The following is a 14556-nucleotide window of genomic DNA, read 5'->3' as shown; positions in this document are numbered from 1 at the left end:
ACAAGTTAGTCATGCCCTGTCTACTCAGGGAAACAAACAGTGCCAGGCTGGATAGCTTGCAGGGCAGAACAGTTTTTTTTTTCCTGCAACCCAGTAAGAAGGCTGCTATGGTGGCAGTACATTTCTATTTTGATCAGTTAACTGGAACAGTTTCTGGTTATCTGGCCAAGTGAGTGTTAGAGAGATGGAAATTTTATGTATTACGTATTACTAGATGGATTCGGTCCTTTTCACCTTTCCTCTTGGAACAAGGGTTCTGCTTTTTCCTTAAAAAAGAAAACAAAAAGAGACTCTGCAGGTGGCATATTTTTAAGACGYGACAGAATTGTCTAGAGCTGAAACTCCAATTTCAAACCAAACACAGCATGCATGGAGTCCTAACAGGTCAAAAGGAACAGATTAAAGCCACTCTACAACACTGCAGAATATTATATGCTGTGCAAAGATGTATGTGACTTTTTTTCTGGACAGAGATCATTAAATTTTGGTGATAGAACAAAGCTTGAGGGAGGGATTCAGTAGAAAATGACAGCACTGTTAAGCAATGAGTTGACTTCTAAAGATTAAAGAAAATTATTACGTATTCTTCCTGACAGTTTAACATGTTTATGCCCTTTTCAAYCAGTATAGTGCATATGCTTTAATATTCATCATGAATTGGCTCTAGGATCATTTTGTCTGATACACTAACTTACAGATGAGATAACCTTAATGGTAGAGAGAGAGCGAAGAACATGAATTCTCATTTTTTCCATGTGGCTCATGCTCAGAGGTCATCCTCTTTTGCCTTGAAATAGACCTCACTTCCAGTTCTGGRGATTCTTGTGAATCTCTTTTTAAAATTCATTTCATTTTTTAAAAAATCATTTTTTAAATTCATTTCCAGAATTTTTTCAATTCATTTCTAGTGAGTAGATAAGAAAAAGCCTACATTAAATGTAAATATTAATGCCTCTTGAAACAATGAGTTTTGAAAAATGTCAATTTTGAAAGATGTACTGCTGACTGCTTTTCAGGTTTGTTTAATATGTCCTCTCTTGACCTGGAGATCRCCAGAAGATTTCTCTGAGCTTTATCACATAAGCATGTATCAAAAAATCATTCTCTGTCACTTGGCATTCTGTGCTTACCAGCTCTCCCTCCTGCTTTRCACTTTACCATATCATCATATTTAGTAACTACTGATTTTACTGTTATTTTATAGTCTATGTGAGTGATAACTTTGAAATCATATATGTGGAAATCAGAATTTCAACTAAGAGTTATTTTTCTTATCAGACAGAGAGAATAATGTATTCCCTGATCTCCAGCTGGGAAATGGACTCAGCATCTTTGGAAATAAGAGTTGCATTCAGGAACTACAACAACCTGAAATATATGCCCGACCAGCAACAGAGCAAGAATTTAACCAGCTTTTCCAGAAGCAAAAGCCTCAAAACACAGGTGTAGAAACTTAAGAACACAGCAGGCCTCATTAAGCTTAGCTTGAAAGTTCAAGATTTGGCTGACAGCAAAAAGATTTAGCAAGGTAGAGCGTAATTAGAATTTAATTTTTTTTTCTGCCAATTCTAACTTTTTTTTAAATCTTATGTATAATGCCCCTGGTTACTAAGCACAACTCTGAGTTCAGAAATGGCTCATATTTTGCCCTCAACAAAGTATAGATAGTGTGCCATTTCTCAGACTTTCCCTTTATAAATTTGTCTTTATTGGTAACATGAAAACAGTGCAATAAATTTCAACCATTCTCATCAACTTTTGCAGGGCCCCTTCAGGGCCTTTTCTGTCCTAGTTCCCCCTGATTCATAAACATTTTCCTATCTTTTAGATTTGGGGTAAATTTAATTAGACACTTGCTAGCACAACTCATTCTACTCAGCTCAAGATTCTGGTACTGTAGTCATCACCATAATCTCTGAATTTGTCATCAGCAGTCACTCRGAAACTTAATGTCGTCTCTGACTTTTAGCATTAAACAACGCAGTAGAAGAGTCCTGAACTTGCTGCTCTAGTTTCAGAGTACATTACCTTGTTAAAAGCTTTTTATTGCATCAGAAAGGTATTTCCACCAGTTACAGTTAGCGATCTCACAAGGAAAACTACTTATTAAGTTTCAACAAATTTTCCATGTTAATGGAGATACCCTCTCTTCTTTGCAATAAATAGGTATACATCTTATAAAACAGTCTCTTCAATTCATCAATAAATGAAAAACACTGAAATATGATGAAATAGTATTAAGTTACTATCTSTGATCCTTTTTATAAAAAAACTTTACACATAAAAAACACGTTTTTGTAGGCACATGATATTTAAAGTAATACCCTTCTGATTGTAATCAAAATAAGTCAAGAGGCACACACAGAAAATCTGTTTCAAAAGCACTCCTAACCCAAGGCCCACAAGAATAATTAATGTTTTCCACTGAACTGGGATCAGTTCACAATCATTTTTGTATACGTTTCAAATTTAATGCAAAGTAATTCTGGCTGTTTTCATATTCTTCCTTAGAATAAGTTTAATGAATGTGAATATTTAAAAGGAAATTGCAGTGAGAATATTCACAATAAGTGGATTTCTCACAAATTAAGCCAAAAGCAGTGCACATTTAAATATTATTTAATRTTGAACTGTACAATTCTAAGTTTGTTTAGTTACATGGATAAAAAAAATCAAGTTTTAAAGTACAGGGAATGATCTGTAACACAACGTGCATTGCTTCAACAACCAAATGAATATCCAAAGAAATTGATCATGGATTATTCAGCATCTATGTCACGATCTATGATCACATGAAATTCCGTGGATTACTTAAGTAGCTGTGAATCATTAGAAATAAAGCAGGGATCCGTTTTGCCTTTGTGTTTTCTTTTAAAGTCAGTGCTCAGGTCATTATTAGTTTTTCCTGGATKGTACTGGACACCTACAGCCTCACCAATTCCAGGCTGGATCAGCTTTCACCTTCTTGGAGGTCTCAGACCTCAACCCTCRTGAGCACAGCACCGCTGCAGCAGATTTCTGAAGTCTATGCTACAGTCCTAGCTTACTAACTGTTTTCTAATATGTCCCTCTATTTTGGAGATCTGAACTGTGTTTCTTCCTGGATGTTTTATCTTATTTAAAGGGTTTAGAGCAGTGTTTCAGTGAAATCTGCCTTCCAATTTGAAAGGCTTGAGAGACGCCTAGTGGAAGAGTCTGTGCAAAGTCCAAAACTCAGATAAGTAACTTCTTTTTACTGTAGTGTATTCTCTCTCACAAATCTCACTCCTGATACTGTTCTTGCAGCCAAAGAAAATATAAAGAGCCCAATGGGATTTCAGAAGTTATAGTAATACATATTGCTGCAAAAAAATACAAGACATAAAGCAAACTAGTAAAATTTTTGTAATTATTATTCTGCTTTAGAAAAAAGCATCAAAGCTCCTCATGATAAAAATGTTCTATAACTCCACAGATCTCAGTCTCGGGTAGGTTCACCAGGTAACAAACAGGACACTAAGAAGAAAGAAATTTATGTAGCCATGTCCCAGTGGACAACAATGCGTATTGAGAATAATTTGTTCTTATGTTAAGATGAAGAACACAAATAGTATCTCTATATCCTTTGCTTATGCTTTCGTGCTTGTATATTTAATATACAATCTTTAATATGCTTGCATATGTATATATGCTTTCATATGTACATACAAGAACTTTAATATGCTTTTGTGCTTGTATATTTAAGCTTATGATATTTTGCTTATGGCATCCTTTGGTATTTTGGATTCATTCAGAAAACGCTTTAAAACTGATAATGATAATGGTCACCTAATGACATCTGAAGAATAGTCTATAATTATCGATTACTCAAAAACAAGTCTCCCTAGATGTAAAAGTAGCAACAGGTGCCAGTATACCATGTCTAAATATAAACTTGCAATAGTGAGTTCTGCTATAATTCATACTCTATGATTTATTATAATAAAATACTTCAAATAGCCTATCATCTTATTTTAGAGGACAAGCCAGACTACAGTTTTCTACAGCTTAAAAATCATAATGTTAAGTTCCTATTTCATTTTGCCTTAAAATAGGACTTGCCATTCCTGGACCTAACCAGAAGTAAATGATGGTCCAAACTGCAGGAAAGTTGTGGTAAATTTTTTTTTTACAGATGTGTGATTTCTCCTTGAACTGAACAAATTAGTCCATTTAATCTTATAGTTTTCATCTACTGATCATTTACTTACACTATTATGAGAGCCACAGCAAACTGAGAGCAACTTTGCAAGATTCCAGGCTTACCTAGGAAGTAAGGGCATCATTTTTTCATGTCTTTTCAGTCTTCGAAACTAATATTTTAGTGAAAAGACAACAGTGCACTTGGTCAAGGTGTTCTAGAAGACCTCATCCAGTAAGACAACATGCTTTCAAGGGTATCTATTCCCAGTGCATGGCCCTTGAAGGGCCTAAGTAGGGAAGTATTCTACCCTCCCAAGCAGGAGTTCCTGAGTGAAGCAATATAACGCCAAAGTGAAGGACCTATTTTACTGTATGTCATTGATTTTGCCTGTAAACTCTCAGGATAAAACAGCATTAAAAACAGACTTATCCGTGCCTGCAAGTCATGCAGAACTGTACCTTTGAACAATCAAGGAAACAAGAGGTAAATGTGTGACATTTTGATGCATTCAGCCACAACTCATGCGCATAAACATGAAGGAAAGGGAAACTGTAAACATGAGAAAAACCTGTAGAGATAGAAAACAAAAAGAGTGAAGATGTGGCAAATTCAGAGATACAGAAACAGAGGAACTAAGTTTGGCTTCAGGCTGTGTCCCAATACCTTAATTTCCTGAGGGAATACAGTGTTACGGCCACGATTCTCTTCAAACACAGCAGTCAGCCATGGAAGTCAAAGAGAATAAAAAGAAATAAAATATTTTTAAGAGCTATCCTAAGTAGAGTAATGACTCTGAAAAGGAACAATCAAAGACTCCGTTCAATTGATACAAAATTTTGTCAAGAATATTAATTGTAGCTAGAAAAACACTCAAATATACTGAGATGGGCAACAGTTGAAGGAAAGAGGAAGGAAAACAATCTATAAAAATAAACAACCTTTTCATTTCTGATATTCAACTTCTTTATAGTAGAGCTGAAAATTGTAAATTTTCAATATAGTAGTGCTGTAAAACAAYTTAAACAACCATGCTTGCTCAAACAGCTACAGACATTTGACTTGAGATCTTCCTGCAGGGACAGGGCAAGAAAGGGAAAAAAAACCACAATATTCCACTAATTTCAGTGAAACTACACTAATTTATACCAAGTATATAATGGCTTTRGTGTTCATCATAAGTAAAAGCAGATGGGGGGAGGGATGGTCAAAAAACAAATTATTTTTATTTCTATTTAATAAAATCTGGCCTACAGGCTTTATGTGACTCAGTACTCAACATCTGGGATTGATCATAGGATCACAAACTGGAAAGCAGTCATCTGGCGTCTAGAAATAAACAGATTCAGTTCCTGTTCCACAACTTTATTTTTTTTAATGATAAACCACAGCAGCTTAAACAGACATTTTAAGTCCTTTTAGTATTTTCAGCCTCGGTATTTTTAGCTATTTTTCGCATCACAGCATTAGGCATCTATTAAACTTCTCTTATTCTCGAGTGGTAGAACTGTTTGGTACTTGCCTCTCTGCCACATACACTACTTTTTCTTTCAAAATTTTATGAAAAATGATAGCCTTGAAACTCCGATTATTATTAGTTYCATTCTTCACAAGTGTCATGGGAGAGGCCCAATATGTAACACAAGATGCAGCACTGATGAACTACATCGACCGGCGTTTCCTTTCTTTAGAGGTATGTGTTATCTATATAGTTCAATAATACTCTAACTGCAAAGTAGATTGAAAAATGGATGTATATTCTTCTGTGTATAAACTCATAAAGCTTATATTCTAACCAGTATCAGGAATGTAAGTTCCCAATTTCTTATTTGAAAAAAAAGTTGTTAATTACGGACTTAATTCACATAGTCTCAATTACAATATCATTCTTTCTTCACAGCAGAATAGATATAAGACTATAAGTTATATGCCATCATTTGTATTAGTATTATGGTATCTAAAATTTAGTGCTTACAGCATTTGCACATGTAGCTATCACTATAAAACAATAATCATTTTGTTATTAGCAGAACTGGTACCAAGTATTAACAAGAAGATAGAAACCTGATTAGATTTTTTTGTGATGTATTGCTGAACCTAACTGTAGGTAGCTTAAGATTCATTTTTCTAAATTGTCAGTGTATTTCCACTTTAACAAGCAATTGAAAGGATCTACATACAGCTGGGARACTGAAAGAGGGATTTGCTTTCAACTAATTATATGAAAGTATAGGTTGGTCAGCACTAGCTTTTTTCTCTTCAGTAAAGATCTACTAGTACTGCATAATACCTTGTAGTATCAGCATGCTATAATCATACATCTTAAAATGCTAACATGAGGTGAGCATTTCAGTCTACTACTTGTAAATGAAAGCTTTAGCAGTAGTCATATAGAAGGATTCTGAAAAGTTTCTAGAAAACCAGCAATTGGAGATCATATGCCCTGAAGTATCTTTGTTTCAACCAGAGCACATTTCCTGAATGTATGGGTATGAAGCAATATACAATATCCGGTTGTCAGAAACCACAGAAAGAAAAAGTGCTTATTTTTAACAATAACTGAATACTACTGTCAGTCTAGTAGGTGTTCTTTACGTAGATATACAGCAAGAGACCACTGGTTTGAAATAGACGAGGGAGGGGGACTGCAAAGTAGAGAATGCATACATAATTTGTGTTCTTATCTATATAAACTAAGTTTGCATACATATGTATTTTCTTTCTGTGTTCTAACTCAAGAGGAGGCTGGAAAARTGCAACCAAGATATACTGGATTATGTTGAAGAATTTCGAGACTTTACAAAGATGATAATGCCACGTCTGGCAGGACTGAACAGTTATGAGACTGAGCTTAAAAGTGAAGTAGAAAATTTGCTAACAAGAGTTGAACGAGCACAAAGGGACATTGACTATTTTGGATCTCTCACAGATTCAAATACTTGTGTAGAAATTGATGAAGACTTGGTGAAACAGCAGCTAGTTGAAGAAGCAGAAGAAAACAGGAAACTGAAACTCATGCTTAATGCAAGTAAGAACAGATTGTTTTCTAAAACTTTGATAAAAAGGAGCCAGTCCCTTAGTCAGTGTGTGTATGCTAATAAAGGAATAATAGATTTTACTGTAATGCGAATACCACAGATAATCACTTTTTGAATCTACATAAATAGTAATCCTTTTTAAAAAGGACTTTTATATAAAGAAATGTAAAAGGCTTTGGAAGGTGGTATGCTCTCAGAGAGTCCCCCAAAACACTGCTTCATTTTCAAGTACTAGAGCTATACTCAAGTCCAAAGTTAACTCAAGAACTAAGAGACTTCATTCACTTCTACATTTTATTCCCCAATTTTACTGTCTTCTTTTTTTCCTCTTATTATCTCTACTCTCTCCTTCTCCCCTTCTCTCAAGATGGTATACTGGCTGTGCTGCAAGTAAAACTCAATTCTGATTTGAAAATTGTTGAAGGTACTTAGAATGAAAAATTGTGTTGTCTTTCCCTGCCCCCTCCATCGCCCCACTCCCARCAAATGAAGTATAATCATTAAAACGTATCCTTACCTTAAAAAAAAAGTTCAGTGATTGATGTAAAGTAAATAYTCTAGATACATTTAAAGTAGCCTTGTTTCATTTGCATTTAAAAGGAGTATGAACTGAGGAATGCAGAACAGGAAATATAAAAGGCTACTTAAAAATAGCTGACCATCTATCCTGCTTCTAAGTCTATGCATATACTTCAGAAATCTGAATATCATGATCTCTTACATACATAGTTTAAAAACAAAACAAAAAAATCCAGAAAAAAGTAGGACTTTTTCTTAAGAAATAGAAGAATCAAGGGATTTTTAAACTGCCTATAATAAGAACACTTGGAAAATTATTTCTGAGTTGTGTGAGGGGAAAAAAATTAGTTTTCCCTCACCTCTTGTTGAAAATTAATACATTTGCATTTATTCTAGCAGTTCCTAGCAGTATTACTTTTGTCAAAATTAGACAGAAACTGACCCTACCGAAGGTTATGAAGCAGAAGACAGAAACTAATCACAGATTGCAGAGAAAGCTCTATTTATCTCCCCTTCAGACGAGCATGCTTCTAAGCCTGCCTTGGTGTTTTGACTCAAAGGTTATATATAGTCTTTTGCAATCTAATTGATCAATAAATGTTTTAGGAAGGCTATTGTGCCTTGCTCAGAGAAACTACATCCAGAGAAAGGTCTTCCAGCAAAAATCCATGCTGTACCTTCAGTATTCAAAGTTTCTGGTAGAGGTATCAGTGCACAGAAATGACAAAGGTTGCTTTCTAGAGGCAACTGGAATCTTGCCATTGACTTCAGTAGGTTCACATCRGGCCAAGAAGGGAGGCGGCCTTTGCTTTCCTCTTTTCATCTATTGCCAGAATTCCCTGCCTTAGGGCTTTGTTTGTTCTGTTTACTAAAATGGCTGTACTTCATTAAGGGAAATTCTTTAACCTTCAGATAGCATCTCTTGTAATTTATGAGTACTTTTGGGAAGCAAGCTTGTTAATATGCTTTGCAGTTAAGTTTTTGCTGAACAAGATGGTATTTGATAAAGATCTTAGGGTTTAAATACCTGACTCTTCACAAGCTTAGTGCTTTTTAGTCTTAAACACCTGTGTAAAGATCTTAAACACCTAAAAATGAGGCCAATACTATGACTCACTCTGCTGGTGGGAATTTTATCCCCACAGTGAGATAAAGTACTATGCAACTCTACCAGCTCTGCTTCTAACATAAGGACTGATACCAGAGATAATATATTGATTGGTTCATTTCAAGATTGCATTAACTGRGGAAAATTCTGTAATCTATTTTTACTGATTCCATTGTGAAGCAGCTGTAGGAAAAGTGAATGAGAAGATAATCCAGTGCTTTGGCTTTGTAATACAATGATTTTTATGTTTTTTTTTCCATTACAAATGTAAGGAAGAGGCTGAGAATTCCCAAAATATAAACAGTATATGCATGACATTTCAAGAAAAGATTTTAATCTATATGCTTTCAATAAGAAATAAAATCTGATTATTTAACAAACACCGCACTGAAGTCAGTTACTCCCAAATAAGAGAACCAATATAGATAATTAATCATTAACTGTGCTCTTAGCCTCTTCTCACATACAAGAAGAGAACCCCTTTGGGAAAACATGCATCTAATAGAGCAGAAAACACTACAGCAGGCATAGCTGAAGATTTTTAAAAAATCCTTGAGAAGATACTAAATTTATCATAAAATTATCTTCAACACTCCTTAATATAACATCATCGCTGACACCTTTACTGACTTACTAACCCTGGCCTTACAGTTGAATTAAAAGGAAACTAATTAAATCAAAGAAATGAAAATAGAAAATTCACAGATATGCTTACTTCACATGTTGTTCTCTTTGGATGTTTCCTTACAGGTTGTGACTACATGCTTGCAGGTATTAAGTCTCTAAAGATAGTTAAGAAGACTGGTGAGATACATGGCTCTTGGATGAAAGATCCTGGCAAAAAACATGCAAAGATTTATTTATTAAGTGGTTCTGTGAATAATGTTATTTTGGAATTTGCAAATATCCTGTCATTCATGGAAAGCAATCACACACAAAGAGCTCGCAGAGTCACCCTGCCACTTSCCTGGAAAGGAACTGGACACACCATATATCAGGGTTTCTTGTTCTATCACAGATATGGCTCCTTAAATGAGATAATTAAATATAACATCCAGAAAAGAAATGTAACTGATCAGATGCTACTGCCAGGTGCTGGAAGGATTCCTGCCTATCAGCTTTCTCCAGCTACAAAAATAGATCTTGCCATTGATGAGCAAGGCCTCTGGGCAATCCATGCAGAACCAGACACTGGAGGAAATATTGTAATTACTAAAATCAACTACATGACCATGTCAGTAGAGAACACTTGGGACACTTCTTGCAGTAGCAAAAATGCTGAGGCTGCTTTCATGGTATGCAATATACTCTATGTTGTATATAATGTTCCTAGTGGAGGCACCTCTCGCATACAATGCCTTTATGATGTAGTGGGTGCAGTAAGTACGTATGAGATCCCAGTACTGCACTTTCCAAAACGTCAGGGTAGCCATTCCATTATACACTATAATCCCAAAGAAAAACAGCTCTTTGCCTGGGGTGATGGTTATCAGATCATTTATAAACTTCAAACAATACAAAAAGCTTAAAACCTTTAGGAGCTTTTCAAAAAATTCTTTTAAGTTACCATGCTTTTCTAATGGCTCACAACTACGTAATTGTTCCTTTCCTAAATTGTGCRTGCTTAAAAATCTGTGCTAGGCTATGAGTTGTGAGGAATTTAACAGAAGGACCCAAAGAAGTTGGTCTAAATGGTCTAATACACCAAATTACTGATTGGGAGTTAAGGAAAAAAGCTGCTGTTCTGTTGTTACATGTTTAGCCTTTGCTAAACCTACCTCCCTTCCTCATTATTGTAAAAAATGAAAAATAGACATTTATGAAGTTTTAAATCCAATATATGCATATATTTTCCACTCATATTTAAGTGAGTAGCCTTAAATTTCCTGGGAGTTGCATGTCAACACAGTCTTTAATTTGAAAATTATGTTAATTCCACGTGCTACAGCTTTAATCCACTTTACTTTCATTTTGGCTCACATAACTGAATGCGATCTTCAGCAAATACTCATTTAAGAACATACAAAGACTCCAAAGGATAACTAAACAACACACAGAGATTAGTCTCAATTCATTAGAAAATCTGACACAGTGTCTTGCTGTCCTCCTATTAGTAACTGCATCAAAACTATACTGACTGCTTCACTGAGTTGGGACTCCAATTAGAAGTCTTCTTTTGATGACGTGACCTGATTACCTTCACTACACATAGCTGTATGAAAATTTGGAGTGAGAAACATAAAAAAATCACACTCAGAGAAATGGTCTTCATAGCTCTAACAGCAGAGGATGATTATATCAATTTATAGTTTACATCTCCAGAAACCTGTAGTTTAACATATACTTCTTGTACATTACATAGGTTATTCATAATCATTGAATGTCTAATCTATTTCCACTGAAATTCCAAATTGGTTACCCTATATACCATGTACTCCRTTTTTAATCTTGCTGAGACAGTAGCTAAAGCCATCTTCTGCAGTAACAATGTTCACAGACTAAATATTCCCTTTGATAAACTCAAATTTGCCACATCTGTTTGAGTTTGTACTACTGTTTGTGAGTTAAAAGGAACGTTCCTACTTGTTCTATGTACTATACTATTTTAAACTATTTTACACATCACTGTTGAAATTTCTGTTTTTAGTTCTATTTCAGTACCTGGACTTTTCACCAAATCCCTTTAAACACTTACATTGCTCATGTCTTAATGCTTCCTCTCCTGACTGCTGGCTCCAGCAAAATAGAGCAAGTGGCCCAAACAGGCATAGTAATACAAGCTGGTCAACACTGGTTTTGCAAGTAACAGGTAAATATCACATAAATACAAATACTTTGAAATATATATTTAAATTCATGAAATGCCAGTATTGTTTTTTTGGGGGGTTTAATAATAAAAACACAATGACAGTGCTTGAAAAGCATTCCTTAGCTCTTTCTACAGAAAACATTTTGTTCTTTACGGTGAGTTTTGCTCTTTTTGAAAATAGTTTCAACTCAACAGCCAAGCATGAGGGAATGATTTTCAAAAGGAGCTCCAGAATATAACTAAGCATACAGACTGCTGAGTCACAGCAGTGCTGCTTTGCCTTCAGTAAAAGAAACTGTGTAATTCTAAACAGCCTTAATGATTGCTTTAAGATTTCTATGTTAGGCCACAAGAAGCACAGTTTAAAAAAAAAAAAAATCAGGCTCAGTATGGAGATCAGCACTGAATTATTGTATGACCATTGCCAAGTGGCAGGTTATTGATCTCTTAATAGTTATCTGTCATGTTACAAATGAAAACATACAAAATAGTGTTATCCACCTGTGTAATGCTCTGCGATTCTTTATTGCAAAAGGGTTTATAATTTTATTAAAGGCTTTCAACAAATATGGATTGAGCTTGCTCTTTTTGAAGAGACATTCTTGGATGCTATGCACCACACAACTTGCAAGAAAAATGGATATTATTATTACAGCATTACCTCAACGGAAAGAATTCTAGTGTTTCATACTTCGTGTTATTTTAAAGCAGTTGCTGTTTTCAATAAATATCAATGAGGAATCCTCAACAGTTCAGACAAGATCCTCTCTGAATCTTGCTGCCCTGGAAATAGCCTAAAAACCAAACTTGAGAGTGCATTCACAATGCTACCTAATTTCAAGGGGAGGAGAAAGTTTTACACACACAAACTTCAATGAAGTATTTCATACCATACAAAATGCAAAAAGAAAAAAATTAGACAGACTCTGAAGTTGTACAAATTCCAAAACTAAGCTTCAGTTATAAGAACGGGCAAAGTCCTAAGCCTTCTAGTCTTAGAAATCTATGTGACCAAACAAATGATTCCAAGAGCTGGAACTCTTAGATGATAATTCCCGATAACCATTTCCTGGCAATCCATATATGAACTGTACTGTTATAAAAAACAAGCAAACAACAAAAAACACACACAGAGACCATAAGCAGACATTATTAAATTAGCCTGTCTGAACTGTTCTTTAAAGCCTTTAACAATAGGAACTCCACAACTCTCAATTCACAAGTCAACCACGAGAATATTTTTCATAGAGCACAGCTTGAATTTACATTACTGTAATGTAATCCCATTAATTTTTATCCTGTTCAACACTAGGACTCGGGTAATCTTATTTAATCAGTCATATAACCCAATCTACAAGACAGACCAAAAAAGAATACATTGGGAGGAGTATAAGAACAAGGGAGATGAGATATACATGTCTTCAGTGATTCACACCAGAAATGATCTCCAAGTACAATACCACTTAAAACTTCATTAAATTGTCCAGTCACTGTCTTAAAAATTCAATCTTTCTCTGCTTACTTTAGCAGTATCTGTTTTCTTCTATTGAGGATAAGTTGAAATTTCAGTGTAGTTCCCTGTACATATATTTTGAACAGGATAAATGCCATRTGGATAGATGACTCTCCCTGTAAGAGCCGCAATTTACTTTGGCTTTATATTCACACCATATTTTTCCAAAAACATTTCTAATGTGTTTGCAAGATACATGCTCATTTAATGCCAACTTTCCAGTGACACATATACAGCTGGAAGACATAACTTCAACAGAAAAGTTCCTTGAGAAGAGGTGCATAAACCTTAGCTCTTATTTATGGGGACCCAGAAAACTAAGGTGACCAACTGAAATTGAATATTTCAGTTTCAGACATAATTAAAAGTGAAGTGCTTTCAAAATTTGTAGCACTTTGAAAAATGTTAGTTCTTCTCAGAGCCTCAAAAGATTTCTGTTTCAATAATCTTCTTAGAGTCTTTCTGTAAATTGATTACTATTTTCAGGAAAAACAGACTTCCTGCTCAACTGTTTGGCCAAAGTGCAAACATATACTTGCAACTGCAAACCATGAAGTACAACATATACCTCTAACAGGGTTTCCAGGACTTGGTACGTACACCAAATAAGATAGCCTCCAGTATTCTGCATCTTTCCATAATAAGAATGTAAGTAAAATATCACGTTCATTCCTTCCCATACATTTCATGCAACTAAGTATATTACAATCCTCGACAATCTTGCAATTTCAATAGTTTACTATATTTCAAATAAAAATACACATTTCCAGAATGAGTACTACCATAATTTATATATTTTTATTGAATTTGTGCAGAAGACAATGATTTGCTTTACTAACCAATAGAGATAAAGGACATACATTTGTTCTATCTAAACATTTGAAATGAATTACCAATGGTGTTAAATACATAGATGTCTGTGTTTCGACACGAACAAATGCAAACACTGGAAAAAAGGCACACCATCATTAAAATATAAAATAAGCCACTGCAGTTTTCCAGTGGAAATCAGAATGGTAAAACTGTGCATCTTAAGCCTATTGCACACACTGCAAACAAAGCGTCTCCTTAAACTAGGACAGAAGAGACTGAATCTTTTAAACTGAAAGCATCTAAGTTCTAACTACTCATCATCAACCTCTTCCTGTGGCATAAACCCTCCCGGGTGTTATCAGACATAGCGCAGCACTCAAATTTGGGTGGCACAATTATACTGCTGTGATTTTATTAGCTATCATTAGCTAATTATTAGCTACTCCCTCTCACAGAGCTAAAAAGACAACATAAGTGCTTCCAGCTTTGGGAGAAATATTTATGCTTTTTTATATTGTTCAATTTGCTGTCAAGATATCTGTGCATTGTTATTTGCAAACATCAAGAATTAAATTTACTGCTCTTTGTATTCATAAA

The 14556-nt window shown here is 34.8% G+C and overlaps 1 protein-coding gene across 1 annotated transcript; it reads left to right on the top strand.

The window, feature by feature from the left end:
- Nucleotides 1–5704: 5704 nt before the first annotated feature.
- OLFML1 (olfactomedin like 1) lies at nucleotides 5705–10353 on the top strand. Its single transcript, XM_026041176.1, has 3 exons — nucleotides 5705–5852; nucleotides 6899–7187; nucleotides 9575–10353. The coding sequence occupies exons 1-3, from the start codon at nucleotides 5727–5729 to the stop codon at nucleotides 10351–10353; spliced, it is 1194 nt and encodes a 397-aa protein (XP_025896961.1). The 5' UTR covers nucleotides 5705–5726.
- Nucleotides 10354–14556: the final 4203 nt, after the last annotated feature.

The sequence above is a fragment of the Nothoprocta perdicaria genome, unplaced genomic scaffold (assembly GCF_003342845.1).
Source record: "Nothoprocta perdicaria isolate Ctin4 unplaced genomic scaffold, notPer1 scaffold_28, whole genome shotgun sequence".
Taxonomy (NCBI): Eukaryota; Metazoa; Chordata; class Aves; order Tinamiformes; family Tinamidae; genus Nothoprocta; species Nothoprocta perdicaria.
This window is presented reverse-complemented; position numbering and strand designations above follow the sequence as displayed.